The sequence below is a fragment of the Chiloscyllium plagiosum genome, unplaced genomic scaffold (genome assembly GCF_037043375.1).
Source record: "Chiloscyllium plagiosum isolate Xiang-an unplaced genomic scaffold, Cpla_swu_hap1 HiC_scaffold_9, whole genome shotgun sequence".
Taxonomy (NCBI): Eukaryota; Metazoa; Chordata; class Chondrichthyes; order Orectolobiformes; family Hemiscylliidae; genus Chiloscyllium; species Chiloscyllium plagiosum.
This window is the reverse complement of record NW_028270147.1, coordinates 91,958,465-91,975,751: the sequence shown is the minus strand read 5'-3', so window position 1 is coordinate 91,975,751 and position 17,287 is coordinate 91,958,465. Positions and strand designations below refer to the sequence as shown.

Below are 17,287 nucleotides of genomic sequence, written 5' to 3'. Positions count from 1 at the left end.
AAATGTAGGAGATCTCGCTTAAAATCCATTACATAAAACTTTCCAATTGAATATGTACCGTCATTGACTAAGACTGATTATGCTTAACGCTGTAGATTGCTCTCATTGGATTCTAACTAGTCTTGAGAACAAATAGTTTTTGGGAACAGTTATACTTACATGCTTTCTTTCTGTTGGTTTTAAGGATTTGGCTGAGTAGTAATAGAGTTTTGTTCCACACAGCGCCACCCAGTACTTGGTCCACGATGCAACCTACACGAAAAGATCATAGCTAGTAACTGATCTGATATGATCTCCCAATTTTCATTGTGGGGGTTGGAGAGTTGGGGGGGTGGAGATGAGGTGGGTAGTGGTGCTGTTTTAGTGGTCTACCAACTTTGATTTCAGTAATGAACACCATACGTATTAAAAAGATGACATACAGTGGTGAATATAAACAATAGAAATCAGAGATTTACATGTTTGAAGTCTGGAGAGAACTCATTTTCAGTTAAATTATGTATATGCAATTTCCAGCAAAATTGTGTGTTTGGGCTATTATTTTTCAGTCTTATTTCAGCACTTGGGCAAGTTTTTAAAATTCATAATTGTCGCATCTGAGATCATACAATGTACCTTTCATTGCATAAATTGTTTGAAATAACTTGACTAATGTTAATTAACATTTGCAAAAATAAAAATAGGTTAGTATTTGTGTATGAATATACCATGAAAATAATATGAATATCGAGGTTAAAAGCATATACAGATAAAAAAATAAGCTCAACATTTCTTAAAAATTCTCCAGAAGAAATAAAATCCTTGGTGTATAGTTTTACTAACATCATCCCTCTTATGTTTTAGAAGTGATTTCGTTCTGAGGACACTGTCTTAGATCTGACCTCACATGGAAATATCATGTTAAATAGGAAACTTAGCACACTAAAGTTAAACCACATTCCCATGGTATCACATGAAATGTGTTTTAAATATTATGCACAGCAATACCATGAAAAATGCAGGTTCTTGGTGTCAGGGTAGCTACTTGCCATCTAATTCAGATAATTAATTTACGAGAGAGAAAATCTGAAACCAATTTAAAAAAAATAAGACAAAATGCAGAATTTATTGTTTTTATCCAAAAAGGAGATAATTTTAAAAATGTCAATATGTGAGGCTCATGATAAAAAGAAGCAACAGAACCTGGCATTAAACAAAATGTGCTCTGTTATTCTACTCCCAGGTTGTCCCTTTAAGGGTTCGAACTGGAATATCTTGAGTACTTTAAAGATCAAGTTGCTAAAGTCAGAAGAACAGTGGTCCATGATTGGCTTTTTCCTTTTATAAGTAGATAGTTTTGCCTTTGTGACAGAGAGATACAAAATTATATCTCTCATATAAGCTCAAAGAAAATACTGAAAAGTTCAACCTGTTATCAGGTGACAACAGATTGTGACCAAAATAGCTCCACACATCATATTAATTCAAACTTTAGCAAAGTGTTCCATAAAACCTTTACTTACAATTTTCTAGATCCATTATAGTGGCTGACTGTAACCTACAGTTTAATCTATCCCTCATGAATTAGTCAGCACATTCATTAAAACAACTTCATATTTAAAAACTTTGTCATGGGATTTCAGCATTGTTGGCAAAGCCATCCGGTATAGATGTACTGACAACATGGTTAAAGGTGTTCTAGGATTCTAACATAGTGACAGCAAAGTAATTGAGAGTAAACTTCAAATCATGATTGAAGGGCGGATCTCCAGGTTGTGGTTTCACATGCACGTGGCCAATTTCTCATGCGTCTGAAGCCATTACATTCTTGGTGATAGACCTCATAGGTTTGGAAGGTGAAAAAAGTGAGCTGTTGTAGTGCATCTGGTCATGAATGCTCAATTTTAACAGATGGTAATGTTTTGAAATTTATCTTTAATGCAAAGTAAAACATAGAATTCTGGATAAACCTTTTCACGCAGAGACACATTCATGTGGAAAAGTTGTCTTCCCCTCATTTTGTTAGAGTCAAAAAAATGCAGATGCTGGAATCTAAGGTAGACAAGCTGGAGGCTGGAAGAACACAGCAAACCAGGCAGCACCAGGAGGTGGAGAAGTCAATGTTTCGGGTGTAACCCTTCTTCAGGATTGGGGGTTGGTGTAAGGGGAGCTGCAGATAAAGAGGGGGTATGTGGGGAGAGGTGGTGAGGTAGGGATAGGTGAACACAGGTAGAGGATATGACTTGGTTGGTTGATGGGAGGAATGAATCTGGTTGATAGCTGGAAGGAAGGTTTGATCAGAGGAATGAATGGAAGGGAGGGGGAGGGGCTGGAAAGGGAGTCATAGGATAGGAAGGGTGATTATTTGAAATTCGAGAACTCAATGTTGAGTCCTCTGGGCTTTAGGCTGCTCAGGTGGAAGATGAGATGTTGTTCCTCCAATTTGCGGTCTGATTTGCTGTGCCAATGGAGGCGGCCAAAGATGGTCATGTCAGAAAAGGAGTGGGAAGGGGAATTAAAATGGGCAGTGACTGGGAGGTCAGGTCGGACCCCGCAGGCCCAGCTGAGAAGCTCGATGAAATGTGCCGAGTTTATGTTTGGTCTCCCCGATGTAGAGAAGACCACATCAGGAGCACCAGATACAGTAAACTAGGCTGGAGGAGAGACAGGTGAACCGCTCTCACCTGGAAGGAGTATTCGGGGCCCTGGATGGGGGGGGGGGGGGGAAAGAGGGGGGTGCCAGCAGGTTTTGCATCTTTCACAGTTGCAGGGGAAAGAATCTGGGGGTTCGGAGGGTAGGTGGGGAGATTAGTGTAAACCAAGGATTGGTGAAAAGGAACATCCTTGTGGAAGGCAGGGAGGGGTGGGGAGGGGAATATTTGTGGCAGAGTTTTAGACCAGGGGGCATAATCTCAGAATAAGGAATAACAAATTTAAAACACATACGAGAAGAAATTTATTCTCTCAGAGGACAACGAATCTATGGAATTCTTTGTCACAGAGAGCTGTTGAGCCTGGGTCATTAAGTATATTCAAGGCTGAGATTGATAAGATTTTTAAACAGGAAGAGAATCAAGGGTTTTAAGAAAAGGGAAAGTGGAATTTAGAATTATCTGATCAGCCATTATATCTCTGAACTCAATGGACTGAGTGGCCTATTTCTGCTGCCATGTTTTATGGTCTTAAGTGATCTGATCACCATGAGGACAGTAAGTCAAACACAAATCTATGCAAACAAGTGTTGCTAGTTTAGATCTCTTTTTACAGTATTTCAAAGGAAAAAAGGACCTATGCTTTGAGATGCAGTGACAAAGACGTTATTGTTGCATGAAAGCAGGTGAACTGTTTTATGTGAATAGCCAAGCTGGAAATCACTAAAGGTGTGGCTTCTGTTAAAAATAAAGTAAACAGACAGTGTAGCACTAGGTGATCTAAGGAACTGAGAGTCACCAAATGTTCCTTGCTGATGATAATTCAATCTGGAAAATGTAGATGGGGACTGGAATGATTGTCAAAGGATGCTGGAAGGTTGTTTTCAACCTGGCACAATGGGAAAAAAATTGACTCTGCTGGAGCACTGGGAATGATTATGGAACAGTTGCTGTAATATTACATGTCTGCCAGAAGTGTGGCACACAGTGAAAAGATTTTATAAAACACATTTTGACTGTGTTAATGCAAAACTACTTTCTCTTTAGTTCTATGCATTAGTGGCATGTTTCTATATTTGAATTATGTTCACTTTTTGCAGTAAATATCTCAAAACTTGCTGTTCAGTCTTTTCCTTTGCTCACTGGAAAACTGATTTGTTTTAAATTCTTGGTCTTTTTAGACAGTAGCACTTATGAGGGCATACACCACAATCACCATACATCAGTTGTGGAGGGACTGAATGTTTAAGGCAGTGAGTGGAGTGTCGATCAAGCGGGCTGGTTTCTCCTGCATTGTGTTTGAGCTTCAAGTGCTGTTGAAGCCGCACTTAGTGGAGGCATCGGGTCATTCAAGACTTTTGCCCTACCGGTTTTGGAGAATCAGGAAGTCACTTACTGCCACTGAATTCGCAGTATCTGACTTGTCCTTAGAGCCACAGCATTAATGTGGCTGACTGAATTCAGTTTCTGGTCAATGGTAAACTGCCAGGATGTTGATAATGGGGAATTAGCAATGGAAATAATTAAATCCTTTCTTAGTGGAAATGGTCATTGCTTGGGGCATGCATGACCTGAATATTACTTCACAATTATGAGGTCAAGTTTGACTGTCTTCCTGGTCTTGTTATTCAAAGAGTTGAAAATGGTACTGAACACCTCAATCATCAGCAAATATTCTCATCAATCATCAGCAAACATTCCCATTTCTGATTTTATCATGGAGGGATTCACAGGTGAATCAACTGAAAATGGTTAAGCTTAGGAAGCTATTCTGAGAAATTCGTCCAGTGATGTCCTGGGGCTGAGATGATTGGTATTCAACAACCATACCATTTTCCTTTGTTCTTGGAGGAATCCAATCAGTGGGCAGCCTACCGTCCTTTGCAGTAAAAAAATACCAGATTGACTACCTTCTGAGAGAAGAAACTCCCCCTCATCTCTGTCTTAAATGTGTTACCCCTTACTCTGAAATTTTGTCCTCTGGTCCTAGACTCTCTAACAAGGGGAAATAATCTTTTTACAACTACCTTGTCAAGTATCTTAAGAATCTTATATATTTTAATAAGGCAGTCTCTTATCCTTCTAAATTCCAATAGGTACAGACCTAGCCTACTCAACCTCCTATCATAAGACAGACCCTTCATACCCAGTATCAACTGACTGAACCTTCTTTAGACTACCTCCAATGCCAGTATAATCTTCCTTAAATAAGAGACTCAGAACAGTTCACTGTATTTCTGCTGTGGTCTGACCAGAACCTTGTAATTTTAGCAAAATCTCTCTACATTTATACTCCATTCCCTTTCAAATGAAGGAGAAAGTGAGGTCTGCAGATGCTGGAGATCAAAGTTGAAACTTTATTGCTGGAACAGCACAGCAGGTCAGGCAGCATCCAGGGAACAGGAGATTCGACGTTTCGGGCACAGGCCCTTCTTCAGGAATGCTGCCTGACCTGCTGTGCTGTTCCAGCAATAAAGTTTCAACCTTTCAAATGAAGGCCAACATTCCGTTTGCTTTTCCTATTACCTGTTGAGCTGCATGTTAGCTTTTTGTAATGATTGCATAAGGACTCCCAAATCCCTCTGTTCTGTAGCTCTCTCTCTTTCTCATGTCTTTCGCCATTTAAAGAACATTCAGCTCCACTACTTTTCCTGAATGCATAACCTCACATTTCCCCACATTATATTCCAGCTGCCAAGTTTTTGCTCACTCAATAACCTGTCTATATCCTTCTGCAGACTCTGTGTCTTCCTCACTACATGCCTTCCCAACTATTTTTCTATCGTTCACAATCTTGGTGATAGTACATTCACTTTCCTCATCCAAGTCATTAGTACATATTGTAAGTAATTGTGGCCCCAGCACTGATCCCTGTGGCACTCCATTAGTAATAGGTTGCCATCTGACAATGTCTTCTTTATCTCAACTCTCTGTCTTCTGTTAGTTAGGAATTGTTACCAGGTCTAATATCGTATCTCCAACACCATGCGCTCTTATTGTGTGGTACCTTATCAAACACCTTCTGAAAATCCAAATATATCATTACATACTGATTCCCTTAATCTATTCTGCTTGCGACCTCCTCAAAGAATTCTAATAAATTTGTCAGGTATGATTTCCTCTTCACAAAACCATACTGACATTGCTTGAAGATATTATTTATTTCTAAATGCTCTGCTATTGCACCATTTATAATAGACTCCAACATTTTCCCAACAGCAGATGGTAATTTAACTTGCCTACGTTACCTGTTTCTGTTTTCTTCCTTTTTAATGTAATTGAGGTGTAATTGGCAATTTCCAATCATCTGGGGCTTTTCCATAATCTCAGGACTCCTGAAAGATTACTATCAGTGTACCCACAAACTCTGTAGCTACGACCTTTAATATCTGAGGATGCATCCCATCAGTTCCAGGGGACTAGTTGTTTTTAGCCTCATTAGTTTCTCTGGCACATTTTCTCTCATGATAGTTTTTTTTATTTTCTCTCTTTCTTCTGACCCTTGATTATTTAGTATTTTTGGAATACTATTAGTGACTTCTACTGTAAAGTTGGTGCAAAGTATTTATTCAACTCATTTGCACTTTCCTGGTTCTCCATTATTATTTCCACAACTTTGTTCTCAACGAGGCCTATGTTCACATTAACTTCGCTTTACCTTTATATATGTTCAAATAAGCTCTTGCTCACAGTTTTGATATTACTGGCAAGTTTATCTTCAAAACCTATTCTGTCCTACTATTATTTTTTCATAGTCTTTTGTTGGTTGTTAAAGCCTTCCCAATTCTTTAGGTCAACACTAACCTTTGCCAAATAGTATTTTTTTCCTTTCAAGTTGATGCTATTCTTAACTACGCTTGGCTTATCCCTTTCCTAAAATCCTTTTTCCTTGCTATGACATTGCTTTGCTATAAGCCATGAACTATTTTCTTGAATATCTGCCATTGTTTGTCAACTGTCTTTGCTGATTTGTACTCCAGTCCAACTAGCTCTGTCATCATTTCCTTTGTAATTGCCCTTATTTACGTTTCATACAGCTGTTCCTCTTCTTGCTTTCACCTCTGTAACTATCTTTTGTCTATTTTGGACTTATATCCATATTTTATCTAATCCCACCATCCTTCAACTTCATAATTTTCACAAATCTTGTAATAAGCTAACCTTCAACCTTGTTCAAACTAAAACTTTGCCATTGGTTATTTATACATTGAAATATTCAAAAAACTGAAAGGAAGCTAAGTGGGCTTTAAACATTTGCAATTTATGGACCACTCTGTGAGCACAACTCTGATGTGATCATGACAATGAAATTCATGGAGAGATTTTGGAAGAATATTTGAAACACAAAGCTCACAGTGTTGCAACTGATGAAGAAATAGTACATTAAAAATATTATTCAAACTTTATTTCAGAAAGAAAATAATGTGATTTTGTAGTTGGGGTGATATTAGAAAGGATTTGCAATATCTGTTGGGATAAGAAAGGAGAAGGATCATGTACTAATTCTGCACTTGATTTTTTTAAACTGCTCCTGAATTTTTGCTTTCTCGGGTTTGTGTGAGATATTGGATGAAAACAGAACTGGTTGACGTGTGATACTCAATGCAGTGAGTTTTGGAGGTGATTTTGACTCAGTAAGTGACAATTGACCAGTTGGCCTTAGTATTGCAGGAGCACTGACTTTAGACAAAGAGAACGGGAAGAAAATTGAACAAAAAAAGGACAAGCTCAGTTTGTTAAACAAATTATGAAATGTTGAATAAATATACAGGAGAATATGAAGTTTGCAAAAAGCCATCAAAATCAGCTTACAAAGATCATTCGAAAGGATGCAGTTCTGATCTATAGAACATCTGTTTTCTTTGTTCTCTGCGGACAAGGAAAGTTATTCTTTTTTCCACTGCAGTTAAAAAAAAATTGAGAACAAAGGACAACAGCCAGTATCACTGTGTGTACTTTCCCTCAACTTCAAAAATTGTACAGTTTCATATAAAATGAATATATTTTAGTTAAAGTGTAATCAAAGTTCTCATTATTATTTCCATATGATCCTTCCTGAATTTCTGTCATAGAATTCAAACTACCACCATTATTTGTGTTCTATAAATCACTGAAGTATCACTTGGCAATGTATCTCATTAGGCCTACTGTGGTTTGAGCAGTGCATTAAAAAATGGATTCATTTCAACTTTTGCAATCTTTAAACTTTTTCACTCACTCAACAACAACTTGCATATATAAAATACCCTTAATATAACCCTTAACACAACACTGGAGTGTTGTCAAATTAAATTTGACACCTGAGCCAAAGGAGTAGATATTAGGTCAGGTATTCAAACGCTTAGTCAAATCTTGTTGAATGAAATGGATGGTCTATCTAGCATCATATCGTACTGGTGCTCCAAATATGATTAAACTCTATTAGTTCTTAACTTGTTTTATGCAGAGATGTATAAAAATTGCAGTTAAACACTTGCCCACAAAGAGCAAGAAGTGAAAATCTGAACTTACTGACGGAACAGTGAAATTTGTATTGGCCTAAGTGTAGGTTGCAGATACAAATTCTTAGCTAAACAGGTGAGCTGCTCAGTGAGATATTTCTACAAAATAAATGGTTGTTGCCAATAACATGCAAGGACACAACTTTCCAGTTCAGTGCATCAGGTTTTGCAATCTCATGCTACATCTGAAGGAATTTCAGGACTGCTTTTAGTAGCTCTATGAATTGAACACTAAACTGTAAATGATTTTACAAATGAAGCAAGACGGAGCAATATGAGTTTTAAATTGTCCCATAAAGTAGTGAGAATGCAGTGATAAAATTTCAATGAAAAGAAACAAGCTAAATGGTGGAACTGTATAACCTTAGTTTTTATAACGTAACTTCAGAGATGAAGGCTGCTAAAGCAGTTGATTTCAGTTAGTTAAACTTTGCACGAACAACCATATCTCTTTGAGCTCTTTTCCCCTGTTCAGAGGTATTTTGGACTGAAGTGCTAATACTAATATAAGAACTCAGTGGAATTTAATGATATAGTTAATATCAGTGAGCAAAATACTCCAAGTGGTCAAAATGTTTTTTTAATAAATTAGTTTTATGCTAATACAGGTAGCAATTTGGATGATAACCTGTGATTATCTGCATTTACATTTTGATTGGTCAGAAGAACAGATAAGTTTTTCTTTTATTTCAGTATTCTAATTTTCCCATATACTGCCTTGTCATTTGGAGCCTGAATATCAAATTTGATTCAGAGATAAGTTTCTAACATATGTCACGGTTGATTAATATGTTGGCTACCCGGACTGCGTAAGACCTGCTTTCTGACAATTCGTAGTTGCAAGGCTGAAAATTTTCTTATTGTCAACCCCTTTGGTACAATTTCATTAATCTTTGCCTGTTAAGAAAGGCTTAAACCACTAAACAGCCATCTGATGATTCCTTATAGAGGATGTAGACTGAATTCCTCCAGTCTCACAAGTTTATTTTATGATGTTTAACACGAGCTGCCAAATGGTTTCAACTTGGACCACAAGGAGTAGCTTTGTTGTTAATGATTATAATCAACTATCTGGACTGTTTTCATTCCCTTGCTATTGGCAGAATTTGAAGATCTTGATTAAGCAGTGTGTTGGACACTACAGTGGAATAAAAAAACACTGAACTGGAATGGTTACACTGAACTATATTGCAAAAGATGTTTAAAAGAGATTAACAAGTCAAAGTATCCTGAGAATTCAGATCTCTGCTCAAGAAATTTATAAAACATTGCTGATTGTTGAATTAATTTTAGTTGGTAGCATTATCTGAGGAAGTCTATATGGTTGATGGTTTCGAGAAGTGGGGGTGGGAGTGCGGTTTAGGGGTGGAATGATTGATATAAATGGTAGAAGTATGAAACCCCTGCCACTCTTAAGCAGTCATCAAAAGCCCCACTCTGATCAGTGAAATGATATATATTTTCTTTTGTTATGTGGAATGATAAATAAATAAAAAGGAGATTTATTCTTTAATTTTTCCTGAAGACGAATACTTGTGTAATAATTGGAAAAACTGTATGGGCTGCACAGTGGCTCTGCATTTAGAACTGCTGCCGGGGACCTGAGTTTAATTCCAGCCTAAGAGGTCTGTCTGTGAGGAGTCTGCACATTGTTCCTGTGTATGTGTGGGCTTCCTCTGGGTGCTCTAGTTTCCTCCCACAGTCCAAAGATGTGCAGGTAAGGTAGACTGGCCATGGTAAATGTGGGGTTACATGGATAGGGTAGGGCACTGGGTTTGGGTGGGATGCTCTTTGCAAGGTCAGTGTGGACTCGATCGGCCGAATGGCCTCGTTCTGCACTGTAGGGATTCTATGATTCTATCTTGTATAGTGTTTAGCCTACAAAATGTAACAAGGAGGCAGAGTGCAAAGGTGGAGAAGGAAACTTTTAATATAAAGATCAACATGACTGAGAAACAACTTGCATTGATGCTATTTGAATATATGAACTCAAGTTTTAAAAATGGTAGTGTGTTAAACAAAGTGCCTATTTTGTGATCACCATAATACAAGTACTTAAATACCTAACAACATCGGCTGATAAACAGTTTATTCTCCAATTAGTAGGAAAAATTAAGTTTGAATAGAAATACTTTGTCATAAGGAATGTTTTTAAAATAACATTACACAGAAATTTTCAGTTGATTTCTGAGTGCATATGAAAAGATGTGTTTGTGTGCCATTTTTATGTGGGGTTTTCACTGTCTGAATTAACAGATAAAATATACTAAAACATAATAGGAGATGATTTTGGGTAATCCAAGATGGAGGACGGGAAAAATTTCTGGCTGTAAGAGCTGCCCCTTTTTTTTGAGGTTTTTTAGGGGTTGGAGGTGATTTCCTCAAATCCCAGGAGCAGCAATTACTGTTTTACATGCTGTTGCATTGTTTTGGAACTTTGGAAAAAAAAAGTTAAAACAACAGCAGTTTTAAAAGGGAGAAGAGCAGACAAAGGAAGCACATGGTGAGGACAGTGTAGGAGAGAGAGAGAGAGAAAACCTACACAGTTTCCGCCTTTGCTGTTTGATTTCGTGTATCGCTGGACATCGGAGTGCATCTGGGAAAATTAACAAACAGTGAAATTCACAACTAATCTTGGAGGAACTGTTGGGCGAAGTTCACAGCACAGAATCAGATAAGTTATTTGTTGTTTTAAGTCTGTCCAATAGAAAGGCTGCAGTAGTGAGTATAGTGGATTCTTTCTTGATTATATGTTTTGGAGATAAGTCTCTTGATTAAACTTAAAATATAAGCCATAGCTATTACTTTAACCTGGGGCAGTGTTTATAGAGGAATAAGACGGTGTTATTTTCTGGGTCTGTAGATTGTGAAGGAGCAAAAATGGCCTTTGCAGTGATATGTACTTTTTGTCAGATTTGGGAGTTTAAAGAGAATTTAAGGGTTACTGTGGATTATATCTGCTATAAATGCTGTTGGATGCGAATCTTATCAGATCGAGTGGATCGGTTGGAGAGACAGATAGAAGCAATGAGGAATTTGCAACAGCAACAATATGTATTGGATGGCAATTATAGGAAGGTGGTAAAGTCTCAGATAGAGTCACATAGATGGGTTAACTTCAGGAAGGGTAAGAGAGATAGGCAGCTAGTGCAGGAGTCTTTTGTGGATATACCCATTTCAAACAGGTATGCTGTTTTGGATTCTCAGGGAAACATAGCACGAAAAGCCAAGTTTCTGGTATTGAGACTTGCTCTAATGCAACGAAGGGTATGCCGGCTTCCAAGAGATCAATTGTGTTAGGGGATTCTGTAGTCAGAAGTACAGACAGACGTTTCTGTGGCCAGCAAAGAAAAAGCAGAATGGTGTGCTTATTCCCAGGTGCCAGGATCAAGGATGTCTCAGAGAGGGTGCAGAATGTTCTCACGGGGGAGAGGGGCCAGCAGGAGATAATTGTCCACATTGGAACCAATGATATAGGAGGGGAAAAGGTTGAGATTCCGAAGGGAGATTACAGAGAGTTAGGCAGAAATTTAAAAAGGAGGTCCTCAAGGGTAGTAATATCTGGATTACTCCTAGTGTTACGAGCTAGTGAGGGCAGGAATAGGAGTTTAGAACAGATGAATGCATGGCTGAGGAGCTGGTGTATGGGAGAAGGATTCACATTTTTGGACCATTGGAATCTCTTTTGGGGTAGACGTGACCTGGACAAGAAGGACAGATTGCACCTAAATTGGAAGGGGACTAATATACTGGCAGGGAAATTTGCTAGAACTGCATGAGAGGATTTAAACTAGTAAGGTGGGGGAGGGGTGGGATCCAGTGAGATAGTGAGGAAAGAGATCGATCTGAGACTGGTACAGTTGAGAACAGAGAAGTGAGTCAAACAGTCAGGGCAGGTAGGGACAAGGTAGGACTAATAAATTAAACTGCATTTATTTCAACGCAAGGGGCCTAACAGGGAAGGCAGATGAACTCAGGGCATGATTAGGAACATGGGACTGGAATATCATAGCAATTACAGAAACATGGCTCAGGGATGGGCAGGACTGGCAGCTTAAATTTCCAGGGTACAAATGCTACAGGAAGGATGGAAAGGGAGGCAAGAGAGACAGGGGAGTGGTATTTTTGATAAGGGATAGCATTACAGCTGCGCTGAGGGAGGATATTCCCGGAAATACATCCAGGGAAGTTATTTGGGTGGAACTGAGAAATAAGAAAGGGATGATCATCTTATTGGGATTGTATTATAGACCCCCCAATAGTCAGAGGGAAATTGAGAAGCAAACTTGTAAGGAGATCTCATCTATCTGTAAGAATAATAGGGTGGTTATGGTAGGGGATTTAACTTTCCAAACATCAATTGTGACTGCCATAGTGTTAAAGGTTTAGATGGAGAGGAATTTCTAAAGTGTGTACAAGACAATTTTCTGATTCAGTATGTGGATGTACCTACTAGAGAAGGTGCAAAACTTGACCTACTCTTGGGAAATAAGGCTGGGCAGGTGACTGAGGTGTCAGTGGGGGAGCACTTTGGGGCCAGCAACCATAATTCTATTCGTTTTAAATATTGATGGAAAAGATCTTAAATTTGAAGTTCTAAATTGGAGAAGGCCAATTTTGATGGTATTAGGCAAGAACTTTCGAAAGCTGATTGGAGGCAGATGTTCATAGGTAAAGGGACGGCTGGAAAATGGGAAGCCTTCAGAAATGAGATAACAAGAATCCAGAGAAAGTATATTCCTGTCAGAAAGGGATGGCTGATAGGTATAGGGAATGCTGGATGACTAAAAAAATTGAGGGTTTGGTTAAGAAAAAGGAAGCACATGTCAGGTATAGACAGGATAGATCGATTAAATCCTTAGAAAAGTACAAAGAAAGTAGGAGTATACTTAAGAGAGAAATTAGGAGGGCAAAACGGGGACATGAGATAGCTTTGGCAAATAGAATTAAGGAGAATCCAAAGAGTTTTTACAAATATGTTAAGGATAAAAGGGTAACTCGGGAGAGAATAGGGCCCTTCAAAGATCAGCAAGGCGGCCTTTGTGTGGAGCCACAGAAAATGGAAGATTTAGACTGTAGGGAAATAGATGGTGACATCTTGCAAAATGTCCAGATTACAGAGGAGGAAGTGCTGGATGCCTTGAAACGGTTAAAAGTGGTTAAATCCCCAGGACCTGATCAGGTGTACCCGAGAACACTGTGCGAAGCTAGAGAAGTGATTGCTTGGCCACTTGCTGAGATATTTGTATCAACGATTGTCACAGGTGAGGTGCCGGAAGACTGGAGGTTGGCTAACATGGTACCACTGTTTAAGAAGGGCGGTAAAGACAAGCCAGGCAACTATAGACTGGTGAGCCTGATCTCAGTGGTGGGCAAGTTGTTGGAGGGAATCCTGAGGGACAGGATGTACATGCATTTGGAAAGGCAAGGACTGATTCGGGATAGTCAACATGGCTTTGTGCGTGGGAAATCATGTCTCACAAACTTAATTGAGTTTTTCGAAGTAACAAAGAAGATTGATGAGGGCAGAGCAGTAGATGTGATCTACATGGACTTCAGTAAGGCATTCAACAGGGTTCCCCATGAGAGACTGATTAGCAAGGTTAGATCTCATGGAATACAGGGAGAACTAGCCATTTGGATACAGAACTGGCTCAAAGGTGGAAGACAGAGGGTGGTGGTGGAGGGTTGTTTTTCAGACTGGAGGCCTGTGACCAGTGGAGTGCCACAAGGATCGGGGCTGGGCCCACTACATTTTGTCATTTACATAAATGATTTGGATGCAAGTTGCAGATTGCACCAAAATTGGAGGTGGAGTGGACAGCGAAGAGGGTTACCTCAGATTACAACAGGATCTGGGCCAGATGTGCCAATAGGCTGAGAAGTGACAGATGGAGTTTAATTCAGATAAATGTGAGATGCTGCATTTTGGGAAAGCAAATCTTAGCAGGACTTATATACTTAATGGTAAGGTCCTAGGGAGTGTTGCTGAACAAAGAGACCTTGGAGTGCAGGTTCATAATTCCTTGAAAGTGGAGTCGCAGGTAGATAGGATAGTGAAGGAGGTGTTTGGTATGCTTTCCTTTATTGGTCAGAGTATTGAGTATAGGAGTTGGGAGGTCATGTTGCGCCTGTACAGGACATTGGTCAGGCTACTGTTGGAATATTGCGTGCAATTCTGGTCTCCTTCCTATCAGAAAGATGTTGTGAAACTTGAAAGGGTTCAGAAAAGATTTAAAGGATGTTGCCAGAGTTGGAGGATCTGAGCTACAGGGAGAGGCTGAACAGGCTGTGGCCGTTTTCCCTGGAGCGTCGGAGGCTGAGGGGTGACCTTATAGAGGTTTACCAAATTATGACCAGCATGGATAGGATAAATAGACAAAGTCTTTTCCATGGGGTCGGGGATCCAGAACTGGAGGGCATAGGTTTAGGGTGAGAGGGGAAAGATATAAAAGAGTCCTAAGGGGCAACTTTGTCACACAGAGGGTGGTACGTGTATGGAATGAGCTGCCAGAGGATGTGATGGAGGCTGGCACAATTGCAACATTTAAGAGCATTTGGATGGGTATATGAATAGGAAGGGTTTGGAGGGATATGGGCCAGGTGCTGCCAGGTGGGACTAGATTGGGTTGGGATATCTGGTCGGCATGGACGGGTTGGACCGAAGGGTCTGTTTCCATGCTGTACATCTCTATGACTCTATAATAAGACCTTGATTAATTGTTGTTATGCAGGAGGTAGTCTCAGGTGGGAAATGGAAACTTGATCTGTGATTAGTATCCCAAGTTTTGTGCATGAAAACAAGCCAAGAAATCACAAAATGTTTCAAATATCGGAGTGTGTGAATGGACGATATAGAAACTTTTAAAAATAGGGAAAAAAATCCAATATCTAAGATGAGGTGAATGGAAGAAGGGAATGGTGGTTAACAAGAGGAAATATTAAATGGTTTCAGCTTCTGCAGCTGAATCACCATTATCAATATTGTCAATTATCTGCAAATATTTTCTAAAAGTTTGGGAGACAAGTTAGGATTCTGAATTTTAGCCTCGGAGTTCTGTGGCAAATTTGATTGAGACTTCGGTCTGAGACAAGAACAGCTGCAGGTGCAGGTGGCAGCACATGGGATAATTCATTATACAACAAACATGTTGGGATTTTGAACTAAAACAACGGGCACTATATAAGGTCTTATAAGGTCTGGAAAATCTAGACCTGCACTGAGGCCAGTCAGATTTCTCATCTCATCATTTCCCCATTCCCCCACTCATGAGGCATAAAAAAATTCACTTGTCATTTTAATTGTCTTTTTACTGACCATGGCCTCTAACATTGTTCGAATTCAGCTCAATGTAAACTCAAGGAACAGCATCTCATCTTTCGATCAGACTCTTCAGTCTCCCTTTCAGATTTTGTAATAAGTTCAACAATTCCACAACACTATCTTTACCTCTATTTTTGTACACAGCAGTTGGTAATAATTCTGCTATTACCTTCTCTAGACTCTTGATTCATGTCAAGCCTCAGTTACAAAGTAAGCCTGAGATATTGGTCAAGCAAGTAAACCTAACAGTAAAGAGAAATTTTAAGTGACATCTTCAGTGCTTTGGAGCTTCCTGTGAAGTGCTGCTGTACTGTCTCTTCTGACATTTATTTGGTTCCGTTTCTGCTGCTTCAGGTTGCCGGTTATGGCTGTTCGTTGTAGTGGCCGGTATATTGGGTTTGCTTGTTGATGGAACTGAAGTTTATCTTGATTGGTTCTGATTTTGACGCTGCTAAGCCATTTAATGTTCCAATCCAGATATTAACTCTCCTGGACACTGGGCTATTACTCAGTTTAGGTCAAATAGAACTCTTATGCTTTCTTGAATCTGCATATCTGCAGCAACTACAGTAGCTTGCTGGCCAGAATCCTGAAGGAAATTTGAACCATTTGGCTGAGGAATGGCTTTGTTTTAGGGTTTTGCTGTGAGCTGTCCTCAAGTCCCTCTGATGAGGATATGTCCTCAGTGAGTCTCTGCAATTGACTACACTCAAGTTGTGTTCTCCAAGCTCATTCAGACTGCCGCAAGTGTCCACGTCCAGCAGAATGCCCTCCAACTCCACTTGCTGCATTTTCCAATGATAAAGAAGTTGTAGTGCCTATTTGAAGTTCAGCTGGACTTCAGTTAGCTTCATTTTTGCACAGTTACATAATTCATCTCACATACAAGACAGTCTCAGCATCTCACTAAGGGTTAAACTAAATTCACATGTTTCTGCCAGTCGTCTTAACCTAGTCAAAAATCCAGATACAATTCCCCAGTTCTCAAATTGCTGAGTCAAGCGATAACGTCTCAGAATTAGAGGTGGCTTGGCATCGTAGTATTCCTTAAGTATGTCAATCAATTCTTGAAAGGTTTTAGTATCTGGTGCCTCAGAGAAAGTTAGGGTCCAATGATAGAAAAAGCTGCAGCTCCGAAAGCTGTCAGAAAAATTACTTGCTTTTTGTCTACTAAAAGTGCTTTTTGCCCAGAAAAAAAAGCGCATTTTTCCATATACTGGGACCAGCCCTTGATGGCAAAGTCGAATGAGTCAACCTTCCCAAAAAACAGCATGATGCAAGAAATGCTTAACCCAACTCTCAGATAACTGCTGCAGGATCTTGCTTCACTGTTATCACTACTGAAATAACTCCAGAAAGGCTAATATCCTATCACCAATTCAGCCTTTAATTACACATGAACAACCCTTGACTATGGTACTGCCTCATACAGAGACAAGCACCAGCATGTTAATATCTCTCTTTATATGTCAGCCAGGGCTTCTTGATTAGACCAGATTAATAACCCCAATCAGGGAACTCATATTCGATGAGGTTCAGCTCTCTGACCATGTTACAATATAACATCCCCACTGTTCCATCCTATCCCAGGCCTTTTGTTCATTATCTAACACACTCCAACTGATCTCTTTCTATCCCTGTGTACTAAAACACCTGTTATATCTCTAACACTTACCAGTTCTGATGAAAGATCATGAACCTGAAACATCAAGGCTATTCCCTCTCTACAGATGCTGCCTAATCTGCTGAGGTTTTCTAGCATTCTCTGTTTTATTTCAGATTTCCAACATCTATAGTATTTTGCTTTTCAAATGTGACATGTTTTCCATTAG

The 17,287-nt window shown here is 39.3% G+C and overlaps 1 protein-coding gene across 5 annotated transcripts in view; it reads right to left on the bottom strand.

Annotated features, from left to right (window-relative positions):
• ralgps2 (Ral GEF with PH domain and SH3 binding motif 2) overlaps nt 1–17,287 on the bottom strand; it is a 470,074-nt gene that overhangs the window by 25,886 nt on the left and 426,901 nt on the right. For all 5 annotated transcript variants that reach the window (XR_015758209.1, XR_015758208.1, XR_015758210.1 and 2 more), the window contains one exon: nt 160–252. Coding sequence is in view for 2 of the 5 variants with exons in the window: in XM_087990912.1 (XP_087847038.1) it covers nt 160–252 (93 nt within the window). In the remaining 3 variants the exon portion in view is untranslated. The remainder of the gene's footprint in view (nt 1–159; nt 253–17,287) is intronic.